Genomic DNA, 27,229 nt, shown 5'->3' with positions numbered 1-27,229 from the left:
GTTATTTGTAGGGTGAGCTATCTGTCCTGCGTTTCTTGTGCAGGGGCGCTTGACGTTTGTTGGCGAGCTCCCTGAGTCTTCTTTCGGCCCACACCTGCTGTGTCCCTGAATCTGCTGGTAGGCAGGTAGGTTTGTTCATTGTAAGTCTTTGTTCTGTTTATGGTGGGAATTTGTTAATATCTTTATCTCCTTCTTTTCAGGTGCAAAGGTCTTGATGCTGGCGTGCCGAATGGAGAGGCACGTTTCTAGGTAAGAGAAAGAGCGAAGCGCAGTGCCTTTATTGTTTTTTAAGGCTAACCTGTGTTTTCTTCCTCTTCTCCTCGCAAGTCGCTGTGGTGCTGCGAGTGGATGAGAGTGCAATGAAAAACAGGCCCTCGGAATCCGTTAAGGTAAGTACATCGCTGTGCAGTTGTTTAATATTGAAAGCGAACCTGAATATGGCACTTTTCCTTTGCAGATCTTGCTGTGGTACTCCGGATGGAAGAGTGGCGTAGCGCGATGGAATTCAGGTAAGACTGATGGAATTCGATGTTTTCGAAGCACGCGTTCTAATATTGTTTTTCCCTTTCTCGTTACTGCAGGTCGTAATGTTCGAACAGCAGCTGTGGTAGCGGTTCGCCGGAAGTCCTTAAACTAGTACTCACAGGTGAGTGATGTTTCTTCTTCTCTCGGTTTCCACAGATTGCAGCCCAGTTGAGATGCTGAGTGCTGGATGGTGTTTTCTCAGGTAAAGTAGAATAATCTTGTTCTTGTTTTTGCAGGATTACAGGAAGATGCTGAAGACCAGGAGCTGGACACGGTGAGCGTCACGCTGCTGTTATTAGAATAACACAAAGCCCAGGTAAAGTAGTGCCCAGGAAAGTAGTTCCAGGCCTGCCACACCCAAAACACTAGACCGCATTGCTTGGTACTTAGAATTAGACTGTGTGGGTGCTTCCATGTTGGATTTAAAGTCCCATGTACATAAGTGGGACCTAGGTTGAACAGCCCTTCCTTCCTACATATGAGCCTAGTGCCAAAGGCGCAGGACTGGCTCCTGAACCCCTTTTGCAGTGGTTTTAAGGCCCTCAGGGTTCTGGTGGGAGCCTGCTTGTGGCACAACTTGTGCCCCATCACAGTGGTCATGACAATGAGACACAGCAACAATTCCCTCAGGCAGCCTCCCAGTTATACTCTGCAGCTTCAGAAGCTTGTACACTCGCTTTTGTTAATTGTAGTTGATTTGAAGCATAGCTGCAGTCCGGATCAATACAGGATCAGCAGGAACTGCAGTGGAGACACGTCCTCTTACATGGCCCTGTAGTCACGCCCCCTTTGATTGTACTAGTTAATGGTGTACCAACAAAAGACAAAAAGATATGGCAACAACTAGTTGACTTAAAGAAAGTTGGACACGCCCTACAATGGGCCTTGTCATGAGTTTGCCATTAGCCCTTAAATGTGGTGGTAACAGGGTTACTGCTGCATTTAAGGGCAGCCCAATCATGAGTATGGCGTATTTACCCCAAGCTCAGAGCTGGGGGTAAACATGCTGGAAAATTGCTAATTTGCAGAGCAATTACCCGTTGGTAATACCGCCAGTGGAAATTGCATCGTAAATTCCCCATTGGGTCCAATGGACCCAATGGGGAATAAAGTTTACCACCCAAACCCACGATCCAGCAGTAATACAACGGGACAGGTGGGCGATAACTCAAAAAAAGTTGGATACTACCCAACTCATGATGATGCCCAGTATTTTAAAGAAAATAATGAATACTACAGAGATATAAACATAGAAGAACACTTAAGAGAAACCATCAAAATAATTGAAGATTCACCATGAACTGGCCAATTTGAACGTGTGGATTTTGTTACTGCAGTCAACATTTTAGACCAGTATATAATTCACCCACTACACTCCTAAGACATCATAGAAGATGCATTAGAAACATATCAAATGTGTTAAGCAAAAGAATCTCCAATGAGCATATGTGAGAAAAGTGTAGAAGCACAATCTTTTCCTCTACTCTTCCCTACAGCAAAAGGAGGAAGATATGATGAAAGATCCACACAAATTAGTGCCTCAGAATATCGCTCTTTACGAATGTATTCTGAAGACCCAAGAATCAGACAAAATGTTGAATACATTTTCCACCTCCTGTTTGAAAGTGAAGTAGCAACTCTATGTTATGGCATTTCACACATTAAAAGCAGGCTCTCGTTTCTTAAACATATCAGCTACCCAATAACTTCAAAAGATAAAAGACAAAGATTACGTTTTGCAGTCAAGTATCACAAATCTCTTGGCAAACATGTGTGGTTCAAAAGAATGATGGTTCTGATGTCAATCTGATGTACGTTGTATGCTAAGAAACCTATGCCCAGCCACATTATTTGTTACTTTAAGTTGTGCAGAATATGCATGGGATGTCTTGCAAGACTTCTTACGCACTGCAAACCAAAATAATGAGGGAATAGACATAAAAACACCAGGAGAACTCTGTTCTCTTGACCCTGTGAATGTTTCAAGATACTTTCACCATCGCTTCATTGCCATGCTGCACTTCATCTGCAATAAAACCACCCATCCAGTTGGAGAAATAAACACTTCTTTAGGAGAAAAGACTATCAATCCAGCAGAGCACCACACATCCACATTATTTTGTGGATAAACCTTTCTCCCAGATTTGGCCATGACAGTGATGCCACTGTTTTACAATTTATTCAGAACTACATTACCCGTGACATCCCTTCAAAAACCACACAGTGACCTACATACAAAAACGGTATGCTTTCAAAAACATAAGTGTGGCAAATACTGCTGATGTCAATATAAAAACAAAGGTAATTCTCCACCAAATGTCGCTTTGGCTTCGCTAGACCAGTTTAGACCAAAGGACAAGTAAATAGCTTGATGTGCTCTGTTAGACACAGTGTAAAAGTAAAATCCCCTAAAAAAACATACTACATTAAAAGAGACGAGGCATCCAAGTACATCAATGATTACAATGCACTCATTGCCCTCTTATGGATATAGATGTACAATACACAGCCTATCTCACCAAAGATGGGAAGACAGAGCTAAAAGACCTTTGGAATGACATATCATCTGACAAAACCCTGTTACAAAAATTGTACAGCTTTGGTATAAAAATGCTGTCACACAGAGAATGTTGGTGCTACGAAGCTTCAGACCATTTAAGTATGGGAAATCTGAAAACATTGGGCCTCATTACGAGTTTGGAGGTAGCCATGGCGCCATTAGCGCCATGGCTGCCTCCAAAATCGTGTCCGGGTTCGGTCTGGTGGAGAGGGGATTTACCGGGACATTCCGACCTAGGCGGACTCGGTAAGTCCCCATTCCAAATGCCATTCCCCATTCCCATTCGAGCCCCATAGGGCGCAATGGGAAGGGGGAAGGCGCTAATAACAGGCCCGCAAATTGCGGGCCTCTAATTAGCTCTAAGGTCCCTTTACGGGTCCCATAAAGAACGTGTGGTCAGACCACACGTCCTTTACGGTTCCTGCTAAGGGACATCGGAATTGGGCGGTAAGGGATTACTGGCACCGGTCTCCTTAACAGTGCCCAGTATCCCTTACCGCCCACCTCGTAATGAGGCCCATTGTCTAGCTAAACCTTGGTGAAGCTTCATCACGGAAAATGGTACTAAAATCCTACCAAGAGATTGAAACAAGTGCCACAAATCATCCCAACAGCCAGGACATTATAAAAAACAATTTAACTGGCACAAACTATACAAACCAAAGTACTGCTTTGGAAAACATGTGCCTGGATGACATAGCCCAAAGTGACTCCATCAAAAACAATGTTATGCTCGATGAGACAACTGCCAAATATTCAGTCTCAACTTGTGATGGAAGCCTAGTAAAACCTCTGGGCCCAGCCTAATTAATCATATCAAGTTATCGTTTAAATCTCCACAAGATAGGGACCTTTATTACATGGTTCTACTGCAACTTTTCAAACCTCAGAGAAAATAAGAAGAATTATTAGGTGACCATGACACAGTTGAAGCTGCATTCAAGGCAAATGAAATCAGTATAACAAATGTCAATTTTGAACAATACAAACAAACGTTGGACAATGAACGCCAACAAAAATTGTACTAGATAAAGACACTCCAGAAGGCAGTCAACCATCTCTTACAGGAAGGCAAAACCACTTGGGGAACCACTCATTTTAAATGAAGCATAAATAACCTTGACTGATGTAGAAAACACTATGGGGGTCATTCCAACCCTGGCGGTAAGGGGTTAACGGTGCCGGTAAAGATGCCGGAGCCGTCAACCCCTTAACGCCTCATTACAAGTACTGCTCGCGGGACCCGCTAAGGAGGCCTAGTTTTACCGTTGTTAGCATGCTCCCCATTCCCATTGAGCCCTATGGGGGCTCGAATGGGGATGTTTTGGGTCTGTGTTCCTTGAATGAGGAATTACCGGGCCCTCCAAGGTCAGAATGACCCGGTAATTCCTCATTCGAGGAACCCGGACCCGACACCCGGTAAGGGGGTAGCCATGCTGAAATATTGGCATGGTTAAATCCTTCCTCGTAATGGCCCCCTATATCCCAATCTAAACAATCTGAGGAGAACTTGCCAGTGCTCAAATCGCAGCAAAATGATGAACTCACTGTTTACCTAGAAGTCACGGAGGAAATTGAACATGGACTTAAACATGAAACTAAACCTTGTAGCTGTAAAGGTTATAAAGGTTATATACCTCTGCTCTCGTATGTAAGTGTGGAAGCTGGTTCTGGCAAAACCTTCTTTATTCAAATAATCAGGAAATATCTATAACACTTAACAACAAACTTTCAGCTGCGTACCACATAGTAAGTGCAACTTTACACCGACTACTTTTCATCCAGGCAGAACACCAAAACAAATTAGAATTCTACAAATTATCAGCCGAAGCTGCTAGTGAAGTACACAGAATTCGGCAGCGAATAAAAGTCCTCTTGGTTGATGAAATAAAAATGGATTCCAATCTCATACTGGCTGCAATTCATCTCAGAATGCAAGAAGTCCTAAAAACCGACTACAAAGATCTGTTCGGAGGAAAAAATGTTGTTTTCAGAGACCAGTAAAAGGTCATTTTAAAAATCATTACAACTGGTCTGCTAACTAAAGATGCAAAATCCACCTTAAAAGCTAAGGTAACCCATGAGCTGTGTGGACAAAAGACTGCTGCTGATGTAATGAAACAATTAACTCAACAAAATGTAAAACGCATGTGCTTAATGCCAACACTTGCAAGCAGTAGCCAATTCAATGATACAATGTTGAAAAAAGAAATGCAACCCATAGTGGATATCGGCTCCATAGATAAACTAGAAGTTCACGGCATGACACTCCATATGTGTCAACAAGCAACAGCACAAATACATTGCTTAGAAAAATGTATCTCTAACACAGCAGGATTAGAAAAACAATTAACTGTGTGTCTATACTGCAGAGTACTTCTAAAACGTTGCCTTGATGTAGAACAAGGTTTAGTCAATGGAGCAATGAGTACAGTTGTTGGCTTCCAAACATATCCACATGACAACAACATTCAGTTTGTCAACATCCACTTTGACAAACTTGAAGAAGTTACAAGAATAGGCTGCACAAAAAACCACAGGGCGCACAATTGCACGTTTCCTTCAAAGACATGTATGTACGAAGAGAACAATTCTCTCTATCTCTTGCATATGCTGTCACTATTCACAAGTCACAATGTCTAACTCTACACCACGCACTGATCGACATTGGCACCAGAGTCTTCAAAGAAGGTATGAGCTACATAGCTCTTTCACGTCTCTGTACACTCAATCAAGTCTATTCCCAGTCAACTTTAATGAAAACAAAGTCAACGCTGACTTTCCTTGCATCCTACATGCACTGTACACCCCCATCTAGATATGTACCCTGTACCTCCAAAAACAGAACCTTTAAAAAGAAAACTAAAACAGAAGCTATACCAGATCTCCCTGCAATGCCACTAAAAAACAAGAACTACTGCTGCTCCATCAAATAATACATGCACAACACTCTCTAGTCCAAATACAACTTCAAGTCCATCAAAATACACACAGACAAATGTCTCTTGTCGAAAAACAACTGTAGGCCCATCAAAGGATGCAGATACACAACTCTATTTAAATTCAGCAACACAACTGGAGCAAACTTCTTTGCAAACGTAGCAATTAATCTTCTTATCCAAGTGCCACCAATTGTTGACAACATTTACTTAAATGGCTCAGACCAGTTGTATTTGCAAATGCATGCACTTCATACAAATGCCACAAATAATTCTACAGCACCTACAGTCTCTCAGGTATGAGGGAAGAGTTGGACTACTTTGCAGGAAAGGTAAAATTCACAGTAAACACAAATGAAGATCCACAAGAATTCCTATTGTACTTACTACAAGTACTAGAAACCAAAAATATCCCTATAAATTAAATCTTTCAGATTTCATACATGTGGAAACAAATATGCACTCTCTGCAACCATGTTTCACAAGACCACATCCCTAATGAACGATGTGTGTGTGTATCCATACCAAATTCTGAATAAATTGCATTTTACTAACTTCTGCAGAAAGCAAATCATTGCATATTATGCTCTCTTTTAAATTCAGACAATCGCTCCTGCATAGAAATAAATTCACATGGCATATATGTCATACTAATGCAAATGGTACCAGAAAATAACTGTAAGCTCACTAGCTTTACGCACACCAAGTATCTCTTGACAAGAAAACCGTCACAACAACAGGCATAATCTACCACACTGGTGCCACAACCACTTCAGTGCACTATACTGCATATGTCAAAAAAAGAAGTGGTTGGTTTGAATGTAACAACACTTCAGTTACTCCAAAACATAGGTCACCAGCAAATCTAACTAATGTCTACCTAATATTCTTGCAACCGAAATTTACCCACCAAAGTATATACAATAAACGGTTAGAATACACCAACGGGTATCTAACTACTTTAAACATACCCTTCATTATAATACACTTCAAACATTTCATCACAATTATACTTACATAATACATACATAGTACTACAATAGTACTTGTAAAATCCATCAAAGTTAGAATTTAGAATACGCCAACGGGTATCTAACTACTTCAAACATACCCATAATTAAAACACACTTCAAACACGCCATCACACTTACACTTACATAATACAACCATAGCACTAAAGTAGTACTTTTAAAATCAAATAGAGTTACAATAAACCAACGGGTATCTAACTACTTTTTTTAAAAACTTTTTTTATTGAATTTTGCAACGTGCTAAACAGAAAAGCAAGAACCATTCCCTTCTCCCTCCCACCCTCTCCCATCCCCCTTTCCCCCAGGCAACGAGCCTCAATCTCCCAAATCGCCATCCTGCTAGATAGACACTCCATGTTCATTGTAGGTCCAACAGTCCAAGGCGCTGTGAGCACCACATCACCCTCAAGTCATCTTTAAGAAACTCCAACATTTCGCCCAGTCCGCCGTAAAGCTCTGCACTTTATTGTTCATGGCATAAGTCGCCCACTCCAGAGCTACTATTTTCCACATTTTCTGGAGCCAGTCCTGGCACATAGGGACCTCAGTGCGCTTCCATCTCTGTGCTATTAACATCATACATGCCAACGTCAGTATCGCTTTTGCTTTCTCCCTCTCTCTGGGTTCATTCACCCCAGCAGTGTTCCGAGTGCCTAAGAGGATGTGCACTGGCATTCTTTCATCACCCGGAACGAAGGCCTGATCTTGTGCTTTCTGTATCTCCACCCAAGATGGTTTAATCTTTGGGCATGTCCACCATATATGCTCTGCTGTACCTACTAGTCCACATACCCTCCAACACATTTCACCGAAATTGCTGGGTACATCCTATGGAGCCGGGCAGGGGTATAGTGCCACCCATTCAATAACTTGTACCAGGCTTCTTGCAGTTCGGATGCCTTAGCCAATTCAGGTACTCTCCTCCATAGCCTCTCCCAATCTGCCCTATCAATCTCCCACCCCAATACCCGTTCCCATTCCCGCATATAGGCCCATTGGGTGTCTGCGTTAGCACTATTCAGAATCTTATATATATTGGAAATTAGGCCTTTCAATCCGTCAGTAGTGAGGGGGAATCTCTCAAATTGCATTGGGTCTCGAGTGGCCGCCTCTTTAACCCCTGGGTGCAGCACCCAATGCCGTATCTGCGCATACCGCAATCTCTCACTCTCCTGGATTGTGAATTCTCTCTTACAGACAATTCCCCTCCCCGGAACATATCCGACAGTTCCCTGCAACCCCCTTCCTGCCATTTCGCAAATGCCCCTTTCTTCAAACCCGGGGTTAAATCCCCATTACCAAAGTGGGGTTGAAGGGGGACAGAAATGTAGTTATTCCCCCAGGGCCCGCCAGCTTGTCCCAGGTATCAGCTATAAGTTTAGTAATAGCGCTCTCATAAAGCTGCCGGGGCCTACTCGACTTAGGCAACCATAATATTTCAGCTAGGTTATGGTGCGCCACTGCCCTATCCATCCTCACCCACAGTTTATCTTGCATGCTCTCCTCGCCCTTCAGCCATTCCCTGATGATGCGAAGCTGTGCAGCCTCATAGTATCGCCGAAAATTCGGCAGTGCCAGCCCTCCCTCTCCATTGGGAGCCATCAGGAGCCTAACACCCACCCTAGCCCTTTTCCCTTCCCAGATAAACCCCTTGGTCAGTGTTCCCAACTCTTTAAAGAAGCTTGACGGAACCGGCTGCGTGATCGCCTGGAATAAGTAAAGCAATCGTGGTAATATGACCATCTTGACCGTAGCTATCCGCCCGACCCAAGACACCCAGAGCCCTCTCCACCTTTGGAAGTCCATTTTAACCAACTTGAGAAGCGTGGGGAAGTTGGTCGCATACCACCCTGTCAAAGTTGCCGTAATTCTCACCCCCAAGTATCTAATCCCTCCCGGGCTCCACAAGAAACGAGTACCCTCCTTTAGCCTGTCCCGTTCCTCTGCCCTTAACATCAAATTCAGCACTTCCGACTTGTTAGTATTAATCTTTAGGCCCGATACCCTAAATGTCTCCAACAGAGTCACACTCGCTTGTAGTGATTCTCTTGGTGCGGTCAACATCAGCAACATGTCGTCTGTGAAAGCAGCGACATTCTGCTGCTCCCCTCCAAAGGGAATGCCCTGTATCTCCCCAGCCTCCCTTATTGCTTGGAGCAGTGGTTCTACTTAAATTGCGTAGAGTATCGGGGAGAGTGGACAGCCTTGCTTAATTCCTCGCCGCAGATTTACTCGCCTTGAGGCCCTTCCGTTCACCATTATTCTGATGGTGGGGTCCTGGTAGTTAGCTCGAACCATCGTCATGAAGTCCCCCCAAGCCCATCTTTTCCATTACCCAAACCAAAAAGGACCACTCCACGCGGTCAAAAGCCTTTTCTGCGTCCAGTGCCACCAAGACCGCGGGAGTGTTCGTTTTCTGCACTTTTTCGACTATATGGGCCAATAATTCAATGTTTCAATGTATGTTGTTGTTTAACAAATTATACTTTTCTTTTCTTTACAGAGAAACAACCACAGATTCAAGCCTTCCCACCATATGCGAGTAAACTATCCACACAAGAATTAATTCCTCCCAGCATATTACTGTAGCCATGATTCTTAAGGACAGATTAATATGTTTCAACAGCGTCTACACATCTACATTACAGCCTTCTTACAATATTCAATAAAACATCCATCCCCACTATGAAGTACTACTAAACCACTACTGTAGCCAAAATCATTATGGGCAAAATATTGTAACCATACACAGTGTCCACATTAGTGGTAGGATCATAAATATCAATTACACTTCAATAATATCCATGACTGTGTCCGCAGACAAATGTTCATGTTCGTGGCTCGGAATATGGCTGCGCACAGTAAAATTGACCGTGGACTCGACGGGACCTTCGCAGCCTTTTTCACCCGTAAAAACATCTCCTTCTTAAATTCTTACATATTTTCTACTCCTCCACCATTCCCAGACACTCTTTCAGCCACAAAATAACCTCAAATGTAGTTTCCAGAGTCTTTTCTCACTGTGCTGTCTGCAGAGTAGGGTTGTGGTCCACAAATCCAATATAACGTTGGTTTAAAAAATATGAAGTGGCTCATGTTTTTCAACAACCATTCAGTGTGTGCATTTGGTGTCTGCGAACACCACAACATTCCCTGACTGGTCCAGAGGTGTCCATGCACATCTAACCAGGAAATGAGTCCACGGACCAGACGCATATATTACACATTTATTTTAACTACTTTTTGGCCATTTTAAAAATAACTGATTTGCATCCAATTTTTCCATTATGTCTATGAGGATTTTAAAGGCTTTGGGACCCCCTCGTACCTTTGCCCCCCTGGGCGAAACTGCATCAAACTTTGCATAGTCATTTGGAGGTGGCCATGTACTTTTTATTAGTTAAGCAACTTAACCATCACTACATGGCCGCTATCACAGGCCATGTAATATATCTATATACCTCTCAGATTTTCGTTTCCCCTAAGGAGTTGTCAAAGTCTATCCTTCTTAGCTTGGGCACAGTGGCAAACACGCTAGCACCACAAAAGAAAACAATGCTCAAGGAAGGCAAAAAATGGTTCTCTCCAGAGGTGAAGATCCTAAAATCATAAACCCTCAAACTTCTTTATAATTGGAAACTTCATTCAATTCAGTCAGCTTTGACAGCCTATAAGGTTCCTGCTAAAGACTATAGAATAGCGATAATTGAGGCAAAAAAAGTCTTTAACAATAGGATCAAGAATGCTCAATCAGACACGAGGGACCTTTTAAGATTCTTAAAGAGCAAGCATCTACCAATCACACTGTCTCTGATTTGGTGGTAAAGGATAGTGCCTGGTGCGAACCTATTCAGAATGCCATGCAGGATAAGTTAAAGAATATTAGGGTGGATATCGCCATGAAATAAAGTACCCTCTTGGAAGCAGAAATTGGAAACCCTTGTTGGGTATTTAGTAGGTCCCCCGCCATTCTGCTATTTCACTTCACTCCCATCTCAATAGTGGAAATGGCTTCTATCATCCAATAGCTGAAAGCCACTAAATGCAAAAATAACCCTTCTGCAGCTATTATTGTAAAAACCTGCCCACCTACTTTGATTGCAGCTATATGCAGGTTTGTTAATCTGTCTTTTGAAGCAGGGGTTGTTCCCCAGGACCTGAAAAGTGCATGGGTTACGCCTATCCCCAAAAAGCCTGTTCTCCCACCTGCTGTTTCAAGCAATTACAGGCATATCACAAAAACTCCTTTTCTTTTGAAAATTCTGGACCCGGTGGCGTATAAGCAAATTGCCGTCCATTTGAAATATTTTCCTAATCTGAATGATCATCAATCGGGTTTCAGAGTTGGCTTTGGAAGAGAAATGGTTCTGCTAGAATTAAAATCGAGAGCGGCTGTGGGAGCTAAAATTGATTAATGTGCCAGCTTACTTGTGGGCACTAATAAATCTATTTGCATTAGGCTGCATGTCACCCAAAATGGAGCAGTAAGAGTAGTTATGGGTCTCTCTAGGAGAGACCATGGGCCCCATTACAAAAATGGAGGTAGCTATGCCGCTATCGGTATGGCTACCCCCATTCCGGGTACAGGCTCCGGGTTCCCTGAATGGGGAAATACCAGGCCATTCCGACCTTGCAGGGCCTGGTATTTCCCCATTCAGGGAACCCAGACTCGGAACATCCCCATTCCCATTTGAGCCCCCATAGGGCCCCCATAGGGCTCAATGGGAATGGGGAGCATGCTAACAACGGGCCCGTTGTTAGCATGCTGGGCCACTCGCGGGACCCGGTAACGACGCCTGGTAATGAGGCAGTAGGGGTTTAACGGGGCCGGCAGCGCTACTGGCCCTGTTAAATCCCTACCGCCAGGGTCATAATGAGGTCCCATGTATCAAGACAAGCTCTTCATTGGCTACCAATAGAGTCTAGAATCCTATTTTCGACTGTTGGTAAAAACTCAGAAATGTAGGAAGGGAAAAATGCCTGCGTACCTACAGGCTCTCCTATCTAATAAACCCACGAAAATCACTTAGGTCCAGTAATCAGGCCATTTGATGATCCCCAGGTGTTGAACCGTGAAGGCCTCAAAGGGAGCCTTCTTCACTGCTGCCCTCAGGGCTTGTAGCGACCTTCCCCTAGAGTGGTAGCTTTTGTTTACTACAGCTGGCTGGCTTTTCCTTCATTAGTGCCGCAAAAGCAATAGTGAGCACAGGAGGGCATCCATTTCACAATATGAATGCCCCCTGAGCTTGCTTTTGTAAATTTTGAGCTTCAATTGCTCAAAATTTTACATAGGGACTTTAAAAGTGTCAGTATATTTTTTCTATTATTGCCCATCTTTTTGGCCAATAACATTTTTTGGCAAACCATTCCTTTAAGCCTATGGGTCTGTGGCCTGCGCAATATACTTTTTTAAAAGTAAAAAGTATATGTAATACATTACTCACCGTAATCGTATTTCTGGTGCTTGTATCTGCTTAGATTCACATGCTATGCATAGGCCGACATCTAGTGGAAGGTGCAGAGTATTGCAGTTGTTTTTCTAAACTCGAAAATGGGCGTCAAAATAGGGCGTGCCAGTAATACTGTCCCGATTGTGAGATCCACTGTACCCATGATCCCTAACGTGTGTAGGTCCCGCAGATTGTATTTTTTCTGACAAGCGGTAGCATGAGGAGTAGTGCGAGTACAGAGTTCCCAAAAAGATACATATATATATATATATATATGGAAAGCTCATGTAAACATCTATGCACCTTCTCTCAGGGGAGGAATGGTGGGTGCATGTGAATCTAAGCAGATACAAGCACCAGAAATACGATAACGGTGAGTAATGTATTCCTTCTGTTGCTTGTGTAATCTGCTTAGATCACATGCAATTCATATATTAGCAAGCAGTGTTATGAGAAGGTGGTGGGGTGTGAGAAGGAGTAGCGGCAAATAGATGTTTTAGAACCGCTTGTCCCACCTGTGTATCTGTCCTGGAATGTGTGTCAATGCAGTAGTGCTGAGTGAAGGTGTGAACTGAGCTCCATGTAGCTGCTCTGCAAATGTTGTCTAATGGTACGTTTGCAAGAAAAGCTAAAGTAGCCTCAGTACTGTGGAGTGGGCTCTAGGTGTAGAAGGCAGTGTCTTGTATGATAATGAATAGCATAATTGTATACATTTGACTATCCATTTGGAGATTGCTCCTTAGAAACGCGCTCTGCTTGTCTGCCTGTAGCCATGGAGACAAACAGTTGATCAGTTTTCCTAAGCAGTTTGGTCTTTTATACTTAGTAGAGAACCGCTATCCTCACATCTAGTGTGTGGAGTTTGATCTCAGCTGAGCTAGTTGGCTTTTGAAAGAAGGCTGGGAGCTCAATAGACTGGTTTACGTGAAACTTGGAAATAAATTTAGGTGAAAACCTAGGGTGAGTCTGTAAAACCAATTTGTCTTTATGGATGACAAAGAAGGGGTCCTGCACTGACAAGGCTTGGATCTCGCTGTCTCTTCTTATGGAAGTGATAGCCACTAAGAAGGCAGTTTTATAGGTAATGTCTATAAGGGTAGCCTGTTGCAAAGGCTCGAAGCGGGGTCCCATGAGTTTTGCTAGAACAACTTTAGATCCCAACAAGACGGGGGTTTAGAGACTGGAGGATGTATTCTTTTCACTCCCTCCATGAAAGCTTTAACAAATGGCACTTTCCACCATGGGAATTTACTTTGAGAGGTAGTGTAAGCTGATAAAGCTGCTAGGTGGACTTCAAGAGTGTTAAAGACCAATCCGGAATCCAATAGGTGGAGCATGTAAGAAAGAATGTGTGATGGAGTACACTCTATGGGGTTGATCTGTTTAGATTGGCACCAAATAACGAATCTCTTCCACTTGTGGAAACAGCAGTGTCTGGTGTTTGGTTTCCGTACTTCCTTTAGGATGTCCATACACTGTTGTGGAAGATTAAGGTGTTCGAACTCTATGACTTCAGGAACCATGCTGCCAAGTTCAAAGAGTGAGGTTGTGGGTGTAACGTTGATCCCCCGTGTTGGGAGTCGGGTGTTAAGATGGATTTCTGAACTCTGACCTGGAGGGGCAGCGGTTCAGAAGGCCAGCCTAGTTTCTTGGAACAGGGTGACCGCTGGACAAGCCAGACCAATCAGGGTAGCGATGGCGGCGGTCAAGACTAAGTTTCAAGAGGGGAGAGGGTGACTGAAAGACCTCAATGAGCATACAAAGCAAGGACACTTACAAATTACTCCAGACAGGTGTTATAATAAACATATAGACACATTTATTACAAGGCCTTTGTAACCTCGACCATAGCAAAGAATTACAATAAAACTAAAGTAAACCAAAACATCACAATCAATACCATATATATACAAGACCAAGGGGTCTAAGGAGTTAGGAGCACGTAATATGTAGACCACCTAGATGGGGAGAAAAACAGGCAGTGCAAGTTATCATTAGACCCAGTTCGACATCAGAAATACACCTAACTAGGAGGAAGTCCGAGGCCTACGAAGAGAGGAGCCTTATGCTCAAAAGTACCTGCACGTGCTGGTGCCAATGGATAAAATAGGATCTCTTCAATGGTCTAAGGCCATTCACGAAGGTGAATGAAGCGATGTAGAACAAGTCCCCACTACTCAAGCAAGGCCTCCACTTGTGGGCAGAAGCAGGGTGAGAGTGCGGGATAGAGTCATTATATCGCAACAGCGGTAGAAAAGAAACAGGCTCCTGCGCGAGGGGCCACCGGTTGGGGTATGGACTACTCACCGGTCCCCGACGCAGGCAGACCCAGACTTCTCCAGTTCCGTTCATGTTGCTGGCAGGTTCAGCTGCGATGATCAGGACGTCTCGACACCGTGTAGATTCCATGTAGCAGGATGCAGGGTCGAGGGTGTCCCAAATGCAGCAAACGTGCACAGGTTGTTACCACAGCAGGGAAACACGGCAACCGCATTTACTCTGGTCCGGGCGCACTCGTCTCACTTCAGACCTGGGAATGCCAAGTGTATGAAATTCGGTGTGAGGGTGCAGTGGACACAGAGCTAGCCGTAGGCCAAGTTTCGAGGGCTTCCCCGAAAAGTCGGCGGTGACAGAGCAAACATCCTGTGTAAGCTGGTCGGCCCACTGGTTGGCCCAGGGGCACTTCCGAAGAGGCTTACTTGCAGGGTTTGATGAAGGTGCCGGGAATAGTTGATCCCACTATTCCAATGGGTCGAAGCACCTTCGCAGACCTTCTAGGACGATCAGATGCAGAGGGGTCTCGCAGAATGACAGCGGCTCAGGGTGCCAAACCTTCAGCGGGTCACCAGCGGTTCCTCAACTCAGCTTCTTGTTGCAGGATACTTGGCTCCTTATCCCTTATTCGGTGTGAACTCAGGAGATGGACATGGTAGTGGTGTTTTCAGCATCCTCTTATCCAAAGTTCCAACTGCACCAAAATGGAGAGGACCCAATGGGAGATCTGCTCACAAACACTCACACCATACATGGACCTATCACGACCACAGTGGTCCCACGCATTCAGGACACTCCAGACTCTCTGGCACCCAGGATGTGTATTGGGAATAGACATCCCAGCCCACATCTTGGAGGCACACACAAGGCATGCAGAAGCCCGCGAAAGCGTTGGGATTCGCGGGAAGGTGCATGACCAAATAAGGACGGACCCGAGTCGGCTCGACCTGGGGAAGGTGAAGGGGCAAGATGGTCAGAGGACAGAACAAAGAACCTTGTGGCATGGCCATTTTGGAGCCAGGCCACTCATTTGTGCCAAACACGGTAAGCGCGGATAACATGGCGAAAAAGGGTTCAAAACACAAGAGAAACGATAGCTGCCACCAGTCCTGTCTGTGACACACTTGCACAGTTCATAATAAATCCAGCAAGAGTTTCTGGGGCCTTTGGAATGACTAGAGACCCAAGAGCGCGGTAAAGTAAGTTACAGTGCACTCTTGTTTCATGTTGCAAAAAAGCTGCAACATGAGGAAAGGACTAAGGGAAACAAAGTCTCCCAGTACTGACTGTCTTAAGGGCATGTCAGTTTCCCCATAAGAACTGTGCGAAAGCCCAGAGGAGTGCAGCGGAAGGCTGCGCTTCTCTGGGAAAGTCTAGATCAGGGTGTAAAACAGCAGCAAAAAGTTTGGGGGTTGCCAACATGGAGGGAAAATTACATACAACATGAAATCTTTCCTAACATCGGGGGAAAAGCGTAAGCAAATATCCCTGACCAGTTCATCCATAGGGCGCTCCCCTTGGAGTGTGTCTGGGGGAACCTGGACGCGAAGTCTGTGCATTGCTTGTTTTCTTTTGTAGCAAACAAGTCTAGAGAGGGGTATCCCCAAAGAGAGAAGATGTGGTCTATAACGTCTGTGTGTAGTTGCCACTCGTGCTCTTCTAATAGAGGGTCTCTGCTGAGAGAGTCCGCTAGTGTGTTCAGTACACTTGGAACACGTTGGGAGGATAGGGATATCTCTCGTCTGAGTGCCCACTTCCATATTTTCTGTGCCAGCTTGGACAGATTTGGAGATTGTGTACCTCCCTGCTTGTTGACATAGAACATTGCGGTGGTGCTGTCTGTTAGTACTTGTACTGACAGGTTCGTCAGGTGTTCCACGAAGGCTTGTAGGGCCTTGAGGACTGCTAATAACTCCAGTACGGTTATGTGTTTCAATGCAGTCACTTGTGACCACAGGCCGTGTGCTGTGTGGTGAAGGTAGTGGGCCCACCACCCGGAAAGGGACGCGTCAGTCGTGGCGACTGCTTGTGCTTCCGGTTCGTGGATGGGTTTCCCCTTGAGTATATTTTCCCTTGACTACCAGCGTAAGTTCTGAACCAGTGTTGGTGAAACAACCACTAGATCGTCCCACTGATCACTTGCTTGAGTCTGTTGTTTCGCTAACCATTCCTGCATTGGTCGCATGCACAGGCGCGCGTGGGGGACCAGGTAAATGAACAATGCCATCATACCTAGCAGACGCATTGCTTTGCGTACGCTTATTTGGAGATCGGCTTGATACTGAGGTATTTGCCGAAGCATATTGTGTACTCTCTCCATCGATGGGTAGGCTAAACCTGTCCTTCTATCTAATACAGCTCCTAGGAAATTTTTTGATGTGTTTGGTATCAGACTTGACTTTTTCTCGTTTATTGAGAAGCCCAATTGGAAGAGAAGGTCTATTGTCCTTTGCGTGTTTAGTTTGCAAAGATGGTAGTTTTCTCCTGTGATCGATCAGCCAGTCGTCCAGGTAATGGTACACTCGGATTGACTCCCTGCGTAGGTGCGCTGCCACCATCGCCAGTACCTTGGTGAGCACCCTTGGGGCCGAGGATATACTGAAAGGCAGCACCTTGAACTGATAGTGTTGGTCTGCTACTTTGAACTGCAAGAATCTTCTGTGCGCTGGGGACATTGAAATATGAAAATAGGCATATTTCATGTCCAATGTTGCCATGTAATCCCCCCGTTTTAACAGAGGGATTCATTCTTGTAGCGTTGTCATGCGAAATTTTTGTGGTTTTACAAATTTTTTTGCAGGGCACAGGTCTAATACCGGGCGCATGGTCAGATCTTTTTTCAGAACAGGGAAGTACATTGAATAAATACCCTTGTTTACCTCCTTGTGCGGCACATCCTCAATGGCGTCCTTGAGGAGTAGAGCTTTCACTTCTTCTAGTAGGATAAGTTGTTCCTCCTGCAATGGTTTCTTTTGGCGCGGGGGGAGGTTTGACAGTCTTCCTTGAAGCTCTATACAATAAGCCCCTGTCACCGTTGACTACACCCATTTGTCTGATGTTATCCCCTCCCATGCATGGGTGAAAAAAAATATTCGTCCCCCTACTGTGGAGGCATGGGAGGGGACACCTGGTGGGGCGTCATTGCTTAGAGAGTGTCGCTCCACCTCTGGTGGGGGAGCCTCTCCCTTTTCTGCGGCCCCTGCCCAGACCTCTGGGGTAACCCTGGGTCGCTTGTTGATTGGTAGTCCAAGAGGAACCTTGGTTTTGGCGGTATCCGGTTCCTCTCGTGTGCGTTTGGCCCCGCAACTGCAGAAAATTACTACCGCCTCTTTGACCTGGTTGTTTATTTGTCAGTTGGCCAAGGGATTTAAGAGTCTCATACTCACTTGGCGGACTTGAGAGTGTCTTCAACCGCCTTTCCAAACAGCACGTTCGGCTCAACTGGCATATTCAGTAGGGTAGCTTGAGTCTTAAGTTTAAAGCCTGACTGTCTAAGCCAGGCGTGGCATTTTAAAATGGTGGCTTCTGCAGTAACGCATCCAGCGTTGTCAGCTGCATCAAAGTTATTTTTCAGGAGGGCGCCTGCTGTATCTCTGTCTTCGGCAGCCAGAATGGAGAGTTTGGCCTTTAGTGGTTCTGGCGCTGACTCTGCCAGGGCCTTTACCTCATCCCACTTTGTGCAGTCATAGCTGGATAGCAGGGTGGAATTATTTGCTATCCGCGACTGGTATGCTGCAGTGTACGCTATCTTTCTACCCATGGCATATAACTTTTTGATTTCCCTGTCTGGAGGGGCTTCGGAGGAGGCTAAGGGGTTACCAGCTTTCTTGCGGGTGGTATCCAGGGAGTCAGGTCGAAGTTGGCCCCTTATGTATAAGGGATCGGAAGGTGCTGGTCTGAAATGTTTCTCGATCGTAGGGTTCACTGCCCTGGTTTCTTTGGCAGTTCTAGGGAAGTCTAAATCCTCCTTTGAACTGACTTTAGCAGGGGGATAAATTGGGTTGCAGGTTTTTTATCGCCCAACATATTTTCCGCAAAATCCTTGTCCTGTTAGACCTCCTGTGTTTCGATTCTAAAATGTTCTGCAGCCCTTATGGGGATATCGTTGAATAGGGGCTGGTTGTCCACCAGGGAGTCTGGTAAGGGAGGCTTGTGCAGGACTGGAGAGTCCATCCCAAAAACCACAGATTTGGTATCATCTTGGTCTTGATTGTCTTCCCCCCGGCATCGAACCCTCGATGTCCTCATAACAGGGGTCACCCTCGTCCAAGTATTCATCCTCCCCTGCATCCAGGTCATAAAGGTTGTAGGAGAGGCGAGCGGTTTTGTGTGCTGGTTCAGCAGCCAATTCTACTGGGGGAGGAGATCTCTTCTTAGACGGTAAAGCCGTTGCCTGGTACTGAGAGGCTGTAAGTGTTGTATTGGAACCAGACGCTTGTGTAGTGGGAGGCGTGGAGGCCAGGTTGTCCAAAACATGTGGCTGTTCTTTAAAGAAGTTTGCTGAGACTGATAGTGTCAGGTTGATGTGCGTGATCAAGCTCTAATATAGTGTCCCGTAGGGGCATACTTTCATGTTGACTAGAGTGTTGCTCCTTAGCCTTATCCTACCTAAGTGAGTCCCTCTCCATAGAGGAACTGGACCTGTGACTTGCCTTATAGTCCCTGCTCTTAGACAGTGATTTTTTGGAGCTAGGGGTCGAAGAGGGGGCTTTGTGGGACACCCTAGGTTTGTCCCCGGGTGTAGGCAGAACTTCCACCGCGGGGATGGCTTGCATAGCGTCTTTCGCCATTGCAGGGCCGAATGGGGGAGTTTTGAGTCGGGTGTCCTTTGTCTAGGTGGGCTTGTCGTGTGGGGGCCGCTCGGAGCGCGCAGTGGACGTCTGATTGGAAGATCTGTCCTTCACCATCAACTCTCGATGTGCAACTTCACTCGCATCGCTGTAGGGCGTGTGTTTGTGGGGGAGTGTGGTGCCCTTGCCGCCGGGTGTCTTTCCCATAACACGACCGCTGGCCTGTCTGTTAGGGTCAGGGGCTGGCACTGGGGAACGTGGAGGATCCCCGTCACCCTCGCCGTCCGAAGGGAAGGCGTTGCTGCCGTTGCTGGACACCCCTTCGACGTCAATGGAGGCCTCGGCCTGCATGGCGTGATGGGCCCAATGTTTAATTCACCTGTCTTTGAGGGTTTTGGGTCGGAGTAGCTTACAAGCCTGACAACAAACCTCATTGTGGTCTCTATTCAAGCAGAGGTTACAGACCCTATGCTTGTCGACCCATGTGAACTTCCTATTGCAGGAGGGGCAGAACTTAAAGGGAGTATGCTCCATAATATTGATAGGCAGCTGGGCGACTATGGGAAAGGGTGGGAATATATATGTTTATGACCATCCCCCACTCTCCCTACTTTAAGGCCGAGGCCAAAAGGGCGTTCCAAGGCCAGGTGGCGCCGTCAAAGTTTCCGTCCGACGGTCAACTTTGAAGTCTTCTTGCAGTCTTCACCACGTCCAGTCACAGCGTCAGCAAAGGACAGGAAGAAATACTAACTTAATTATTAAAGTTCAACGGCGTACGGCGAAAATGGACTTTGCTTATATTTTTGCAACCGCTCACAATGGCGGAAAAAAACTATCTGAGGGACCTACACGCGTAAGGTATCATGGGTACACGGGATGTCACAATAGGGATAGTATTACTGGCACCTCCTATTTTGATGCCCATTTTCGAGTTTCGAAAAGCAACTCTAATACTCCGCAGCTTCAGCTAGATGTCGGTCTATGCATAGCATGTGATCAATGCAGATTACACAAGCAACAGAAATATATATATATATATTTTATTCATATATATATATATATATATATATATATATATATATGAAGAAAAGAGGAGAGGGGCGCACTCCAGAGTGCGCCCCTCTCCTCTTTTTCGTCATATTTCCAGGATTTTTGAAGGGTGGAATCTTCAGAATCTGATAGAGTGCTGCATGTGGGTGACACAGGCCCTGCTTTGGAGTTCCTCACTGTAGGCTACTCCCCCCAGCCCCTTTCCCCACTGTGGGATTGGGTCTGAGCTTTTTCCTTGCAAACGTGATGACTACAGCTACCAGACGTCCTTGCAGCTGAATCTTAGTTGATTGTTAACACCTGCACTTGCTGTGCACTGCAAGTTAAGACTGCCTCCCTGACAATGTGAAGAGCACAGAAACCGGTAGGAGGGGAACACCAGTCGCTGAGAAGGTTTACTGTGCAGGGAACTGGAGTGCGCCCCTCTCCTCAGTATTACCATTTGAAATTAAGGTTAGATAAGCAGAAGCTAAAACCAGCTCCTGGGTGTTCGAATCACTATTTGTAGCACACTACAAATCTAATTTCCATATTAGATATGCACTTTAACTTTTGGGCCATTAAATATATATGTTTGTAAGGCAAGAGATGACATGGGGGGCCAAAGGCAGCTCCTTGTAGTTGTTGGTTTCAGGTTTTCCAGGCTTTCCTAAGGCATAATCAGGAGCTAAATAGAGCCTAGCAATATCAAACAAAAAAGAATATTACTTACCTTCTTACTTCTGATGAAATCCTAGAGGTCACCCGGTGGAGACAACTGAAAGATACCTTACCATCAAGCCAGGCGACTCTTTGGTGACTTGAAAGAAAGTGCGTGACAGAGCACACAGGCAACCCAGTGGGTGGTGGAGAGGCCCCAAACACTCAAAACAAAGCGTGTGAGGGCCTGCCCTCTGGCACCCGCTGCACACTGAGAACCCTGCTTTACCCAGCATACATGGGAGAAAGCATGGGAAAGAGAGCGGAAAAAAGATAATTAAGAAATGATCCCAGGGAAGCAGTGATAGGAAAGGAAACAGAGAGGACTGCGTCTGGCGTCCGACCCATTCAACGCAGAGAAAGGGTGCGGCCATTCCCCACTTATCAAATTCTTGGAGGGGAAGTATGCTAGGGTTTGCTAAGGCTCTGGTATCAACCCCGCTTGGCGGGACCTCCCAAAAGTATTTAAGATAGGGGAGGGAAGATTGAAATATGAACAGTGCTAATAAATACAAACATTAAACAAATGCACAGTGCTAATTATGCTTTTAGATTAATGATTTGTTTATATTACTAACCTGAGATTTTCCACAGCCAGCGTTTCCAATCACAAACACGGAATGCCTCACTGCTAGAAGTTCTTCCATTTGTACAATCTTTAAGACAAAGTTGTCCTCTGCCTGCAACTTCAGATCCGTTACGGACTGTTTAATTAGCTGAAAATTAAAACACGTTTTAAAGGTGCATGTTTTGATCAATTTTATCTGCAGGCTTCATACATTTAGAAGATAGAGGCAGCATGCTAAAAATAGCATGCTAAAAATAAACAAGAAATGTAATTTAAAAGCTCAACCAAATATTTCTTTATTGACAACCTATTTGTCTAACTAGAAAGATCCTAGGACGAAATGCCACTGGTACGACTGTGGGCACTAGTTGAAATTACTTTCATGACTAGCTTCATTTTCTCTTCTGTATTCCCACCTTTTTCAAAATATGTCACGATATAAAGCTTGAGCGATTTCTAACCAGAGGCATTAAGGACAAGAGATGCATGCCATTCTTAAATAAAGACATATGAGTTGATTTGGGTAAGGTCACACCAGCTTATTTGTCTGATCTTATACAGCGCTGTTGTTTTTACAAAATGAAGCTTGCTAGATGCAGAAGTCACTCACATATTACAGCAGTCCTCAAGAAGGATATCCTAAACACTGGATCAGTCACAAAGGTGTTTGAAGGTCGCCCAAGCAGGCAACCACTAAGCCTTGTCCAATTTGGCCTGCAGAGTATGCATGTCTCACTCTGGGGGGACCCAGCGTCATCCACCATTAGTGTGGTCCCCCACTCTGGTATCCACACCTCTGGGTCACCACCTTGAGAGGTCCCCCTGGTTTGCGCCGCCCCACACTTCGGGTGGGAGGGAGTGGGCACAACCCTGCCAAACATCACGGTGCACCAGCCCGATCCACAGATCCCTCAACTGCCCCCGGATGAACTTCAGCCACCACGCAAAAATTCCACCTCTCGGATACCATCTTCAGTCACTGGTTACTAAACCTTGTCTCTGGCCCCTCACCGGCTCAGTTGGAGGAAAGAGAGCCCCTCGTTTCTCATCTCAGCAGCCCAGGAGAGCAGGTCCCTTCCTGACACACATTGCCCAGCAGATTACCAAAGTCTTCCGGGAGCCCCGCCTGTTATTTTAGTAATACGAACTTGGATTTTCCCTTGTGAAAGAGCATTGCCACTAAATATATTTTGGAATGTGTTCTCCAGAAATGGACTTGACCACGTATGAAATGACAAAATTACAGTGCAAACCAATCTTCAGAGCACATGAGTTAGAATACAAAACGGGTCAGTCTTGTGTTGCACAACGCTTCTGAAGGTTAGTTTTCTCTGGAACATGTTGGAGAAAAGAAATCATTCCCAGTTTTGGTCTCTAGCCATTGCTCCTACTTGAAAGCCCCTGAAGTACAAACTGTTGTTTTCTGTAGAAGCCTGGGACCAGCTACATTGCCCCCTCACCTCCATGACCCTTTGACTAGAGCATACAATGCATCATGTGGTTGGTGGCACCAAGTACAGTTAGAGTTGGGGGATGGTCTATTAAGGCATGCCAGTGCAGGTCCCTGACACAGCAGTATCTTTTCGTTACATTATGCTAATTCTGACACAAATACCTTGCTCAGGATCCGTCTTACTAGTAACAGTGAGGCACCTGTGGGCATACATAAAAGTGCCACAGGAGATACAGAGGGAAATTTACCTTACTCCGATACCAGGGGTGAAAGGTGGGACAGTGCAGCCTGATGCAACAATTCTTGCCTTATATTTGTTAGATTAGGTCATGATTGCAGGTAAGCTAGCCACCTCTATTGTGGTGGCCCCTGCCACCGGTATTTGCTTGCCAAAAGCCTTAGACATAGAATGGACGACCCAGAAGATATATAATGTGCTAAAGCACACGATAGCCAGTAGAATGGGAAAGCATTTACTGGCGGGCTCGACCTCCTGATTAAGTCATGCCGCAGTGGCACACAGGCTCCAAGTTTGAAGATCTGTTCATCCTGGCATGCAAGAACGCAGCACGGGTCTAGCTAGGTATCCTACTTAGATGTACCTCTTTTGGCAAGGAGAAAAGGGGACTAAGTACTAGGAGTACATTAGTCACTATCGTGAGTAACCTTTTCTTACTCTCACATCTCGTTCCCTTTCCTCGATACTTTATGGGCAATTTCAGTGCAACAGATATTCTACGAAGGTGATGAACTGTCTAAATATTTAAATTAATACATTTCTGAGTACCTCCTGGACAAACGCATCATCCTCTCTTGAGCTGACATCCAGACAGTAATGTCGACATAAAGCCGATGGTGATGACATTCCACAAAACCTGGTGCTGAAATGCAACTGCCGTTACTTCAGCTTTCATTAACTGTGCACAAATATCTTTGGTGGTGTTCCACCCTGCACCTTATATGCTACTAATGAACATGCTAACATCCATCTAGTAATAGATGCCTTGGAAGCTTGCTTGTCTGGAGAAATACTTTTTAAAATGATTTTATTTATTAATGCTCAGCTCCACAGGCAGATAGGTTTCAGTGCATATACATGGAGAGGAAGAAAAAAAGGAAACACACAAGGGAATGACAATCACCTGTTACGTAATCTTGCCACCTAGTATATATACAATATATTAAAGCTTTCAACCACAGGGAAGTAAAGCTACAAACATTAATCTGCTCAGACAAGGCAGTGTCATTTAGTAGGTACATCATCTATTTGAGTCACGTATTCCTGCATTGGTTGGATACTGGTGACATAGAGGAACAAGTTACTTATCAACTGTAACTTTCTTTCGATTGGATGTTCCTCCCACGTATTCCTCATTTTATGATAGTTGTATCCCAGCTCTGCTGCTTTGGAAAAAAAAAAAAATAATTCACTAGAGGGCGCTGTGTTCAAGGCCGCGCAGTTGTTAGGGAGAATTCTACTTCTATTGCTAATTTCCCTCACCTAGTGAGTCCCCCAGCAGCTTTGCTGGATTTCTGGAGATTATTTTTTCCACTTGGTAAGAGTGTGAGCCTTTTTTCCCCACTCTTACCTGTATTTTGCCTTGTGTATCCTTACTGTTTGTGTGATTTTGGGCTCTGGAGAACACAACTTCACGAGCCCCACGTTTTGTGTGCGTTACACAGCACCTTCAGTGCAGTAGCACAGGGTTGTCTTTTAGACTTCCCACTGACTCCATTCCCGGGGCTGACTACTGTCCCCCAGAAACATGTCAAGTTGCCATTAACTTTATGCAGTCGCTCTAAAACTACAGACCCAGTACACCCCATCTTACATGGAGTATTGGAAAGGGTTAACTCCTACCCCTTTTTGCCTGTGCCTCTCTGAGCTTTGTTTTGCTCTTTTAACATTTAGACTTGGCTGGTGGCAGTGGTATCTACCCTAACTTTTCTACCTCGATTATATTATATAAACGTGGTATTGTTACAGGCTATTGTGGCAGCCTCGAACTTAAACCGGCTTGCCCAAATACTTTTTATTTATTTACGGTTGGGTTTAGTCACCATTTCGTTTTGTTAAAGTCCTTCTTGTGTTTTACTTTGCGCGGCAAACCAGGTTTGCCTTCTTTGTTCACCGTCTTTTGGCAGGCTTCTGCCGAGAAGCCCTCCTCTTGGCACCTGGGTGTCTAGGTGGGCTGAATGTGAGGGAGGGGTGTAGTCACCCCCTGCACAGGGTCTCCATGGAGACCCAAGTTACACTTTGTCATGATTGGCTGAGGTGGTTGTCCAGGCCGGACAGCCCCCTGCTGTTACGCTCACCTGCTATCCACAGGGACGCCACCCAGACGGGTTACTCGCTGGTATGCTTCTCAGCTTTGCCCTGATATGGTCTGCAGGGAAGGTTCTGCCTGAAAATACAGGAGGACTGTGTTCAAGACTGACTGACTGGGGTAAGTATCCTCCCTCCACCCCCGTATGATTTCAGTCCCTCTGGCGCCCTCTCCTCACCTTGTGGTTGAATTAGGCCTGCTCTCCGTCCTGCCTTCTTTGCAGGGGCGCGTTGTCTTCCATGGGCGAGTGCGGTCCAGTTACTTCACTGACGCCGGCTCATTTGATATTGTTCAGGTAGGTCTTATTGCTGTTCTTTAGTTTTGTTGCTATCCTGCATGCCTTTCTTTGTTTAAAATGTCTCTTATTTCTCCCTAAGGTATGCAGAGCTTCAGCGCAGCAAACTGGCTTGGTTGAGCCTCGCTGGTAAATGATGGCGCATTAAGAGCGCTATGATGCGGTAAGTAAGCGATATGCGCAGCGCTGCAAAGTATTGCAAGCTAACCTGTGTTTTCCTTCCTTGTAGGTCGTGGTGATCTTCAGCGCAAGTGGAATGTCCGGAGTGGTGCCAGCCGAAAGGTGACCAGCCAGGTAAGCCTTTTGAGCAGTTCGTCATTTGTAAATGTCTCTACTGCATTCTTTAATGTTGCCTCTATCTTCCTCTTTCAGGTCGTTCTGTCCGGGAGGCATGCAGATTCGAGGAAGCTGTTCTCAGTAGCTGTGAGTGTTTAAAGATGAAGACTGCAGGTAAGATGCTGCTGCTAATGATGTTCCTTTTGTCTCCTTGCAGGTTCTGCTTCTCCGAGGTTCGAGGGAATAGCTGGACACGGTGAGCGTCACGTTGCAAGCTGCAAAGTAACGCGAAGCGTGTTGTCTTGCTCGGGTGTGGTTTAAATAGCCCCAACAAAATAGTCCAGGTAACGTAGTCCATAGGCTACCACACCCAAAACACTAGACCGCGTAGCTTGGTTCTTAGGAACCAAGCTATGTGGATGCCTTCATGTTGGCTGACAATACAATAAAGTAGTTCCCAAGCACATTGTTTTTCATGGTGAATGAGCCTGGCACCATAGGCGCCAGGACTGGCTCCATGAGGGCTTTGGAAGAGGTTGCCAGGCTCTATAGGCCCGAGTCCTGACTCCATCTGGCCAATGGGTTTGCCAGAGGGGGTTTTGGGCGAGGGTCGTGACAGCACTCCCCCCTAAGGCCCCTCCCATGGTGTTCCTTCTGTCTGGCCTAGGTTTGGTTGGGAAGTTACAATGGAATTTCCTGATTAGACGTGGTGCGTGGATATTCTCACTGGGCTCCCAGGATCTATCTTGTGGTCCAAATCCTTTCCAATCGAAGAGATAATATAGCTTGGTCCTATAGTATTTAGAGTCCAAAATATCTTTGACTTCGAATTCTGGTTCTCCGTCAACAAGTATGGGCTTAGGTGGTGTCCCAGTCCGTGTGCCGGGTTGCATTGGCTTCAGGAGGGACACATGGAATACCAGGTGGATGTGTAGATTAGGTGGTAAATCCAGTTTCACGGCTGCTGGTTTGATAATTGTCTTAATGGTATA

The 27,229-nt window shown here is 45.4% G+C and overlaps 1 protein-coding gene across 1 annotated transcript in view; it reads right to left on the bottom strand.

Moving 5' to 3' along the window:
- DNAH17 (dynein axonemal heavy chain 17) overlaps nt 1-27,229 on the bottom strand; it is an 8,024,690-nt gene that overhangs the window by 3,606,452 nt on the left and 4,391,009 nt on the right. Inside the window, exon 40 of the mRNA XM_069655242.1 lies at nt 21,897-22,034. Coding sequence (XP_069511343.1) covers nt 21,897-22,034 — 138 coding nt within the window. The remainder of the gene's footprint in view (nt 1-21,896; nt 22,035-27,229) is intronic.

This window comes from Ambystoma mexicanum, chromosome 3q (assembly GCF_040938575.1).
Source record: "Ambystoma mexicanum isolate Mex_15411 chromosome 3q, UKY_AmexF1_1, whole genome shotgun sequence".
NCBI lineage: Eukaryota > Metazoa > Chordata > Amphibia > Caudata > Ambystomatidae > Ambystoma > Ambystoma mexicanum.
The sequence above is the reverse complement of the archived record's forward strand: the minus strand, read 5'-3'. Positions and strand labels throughout refer to the sequence as shown.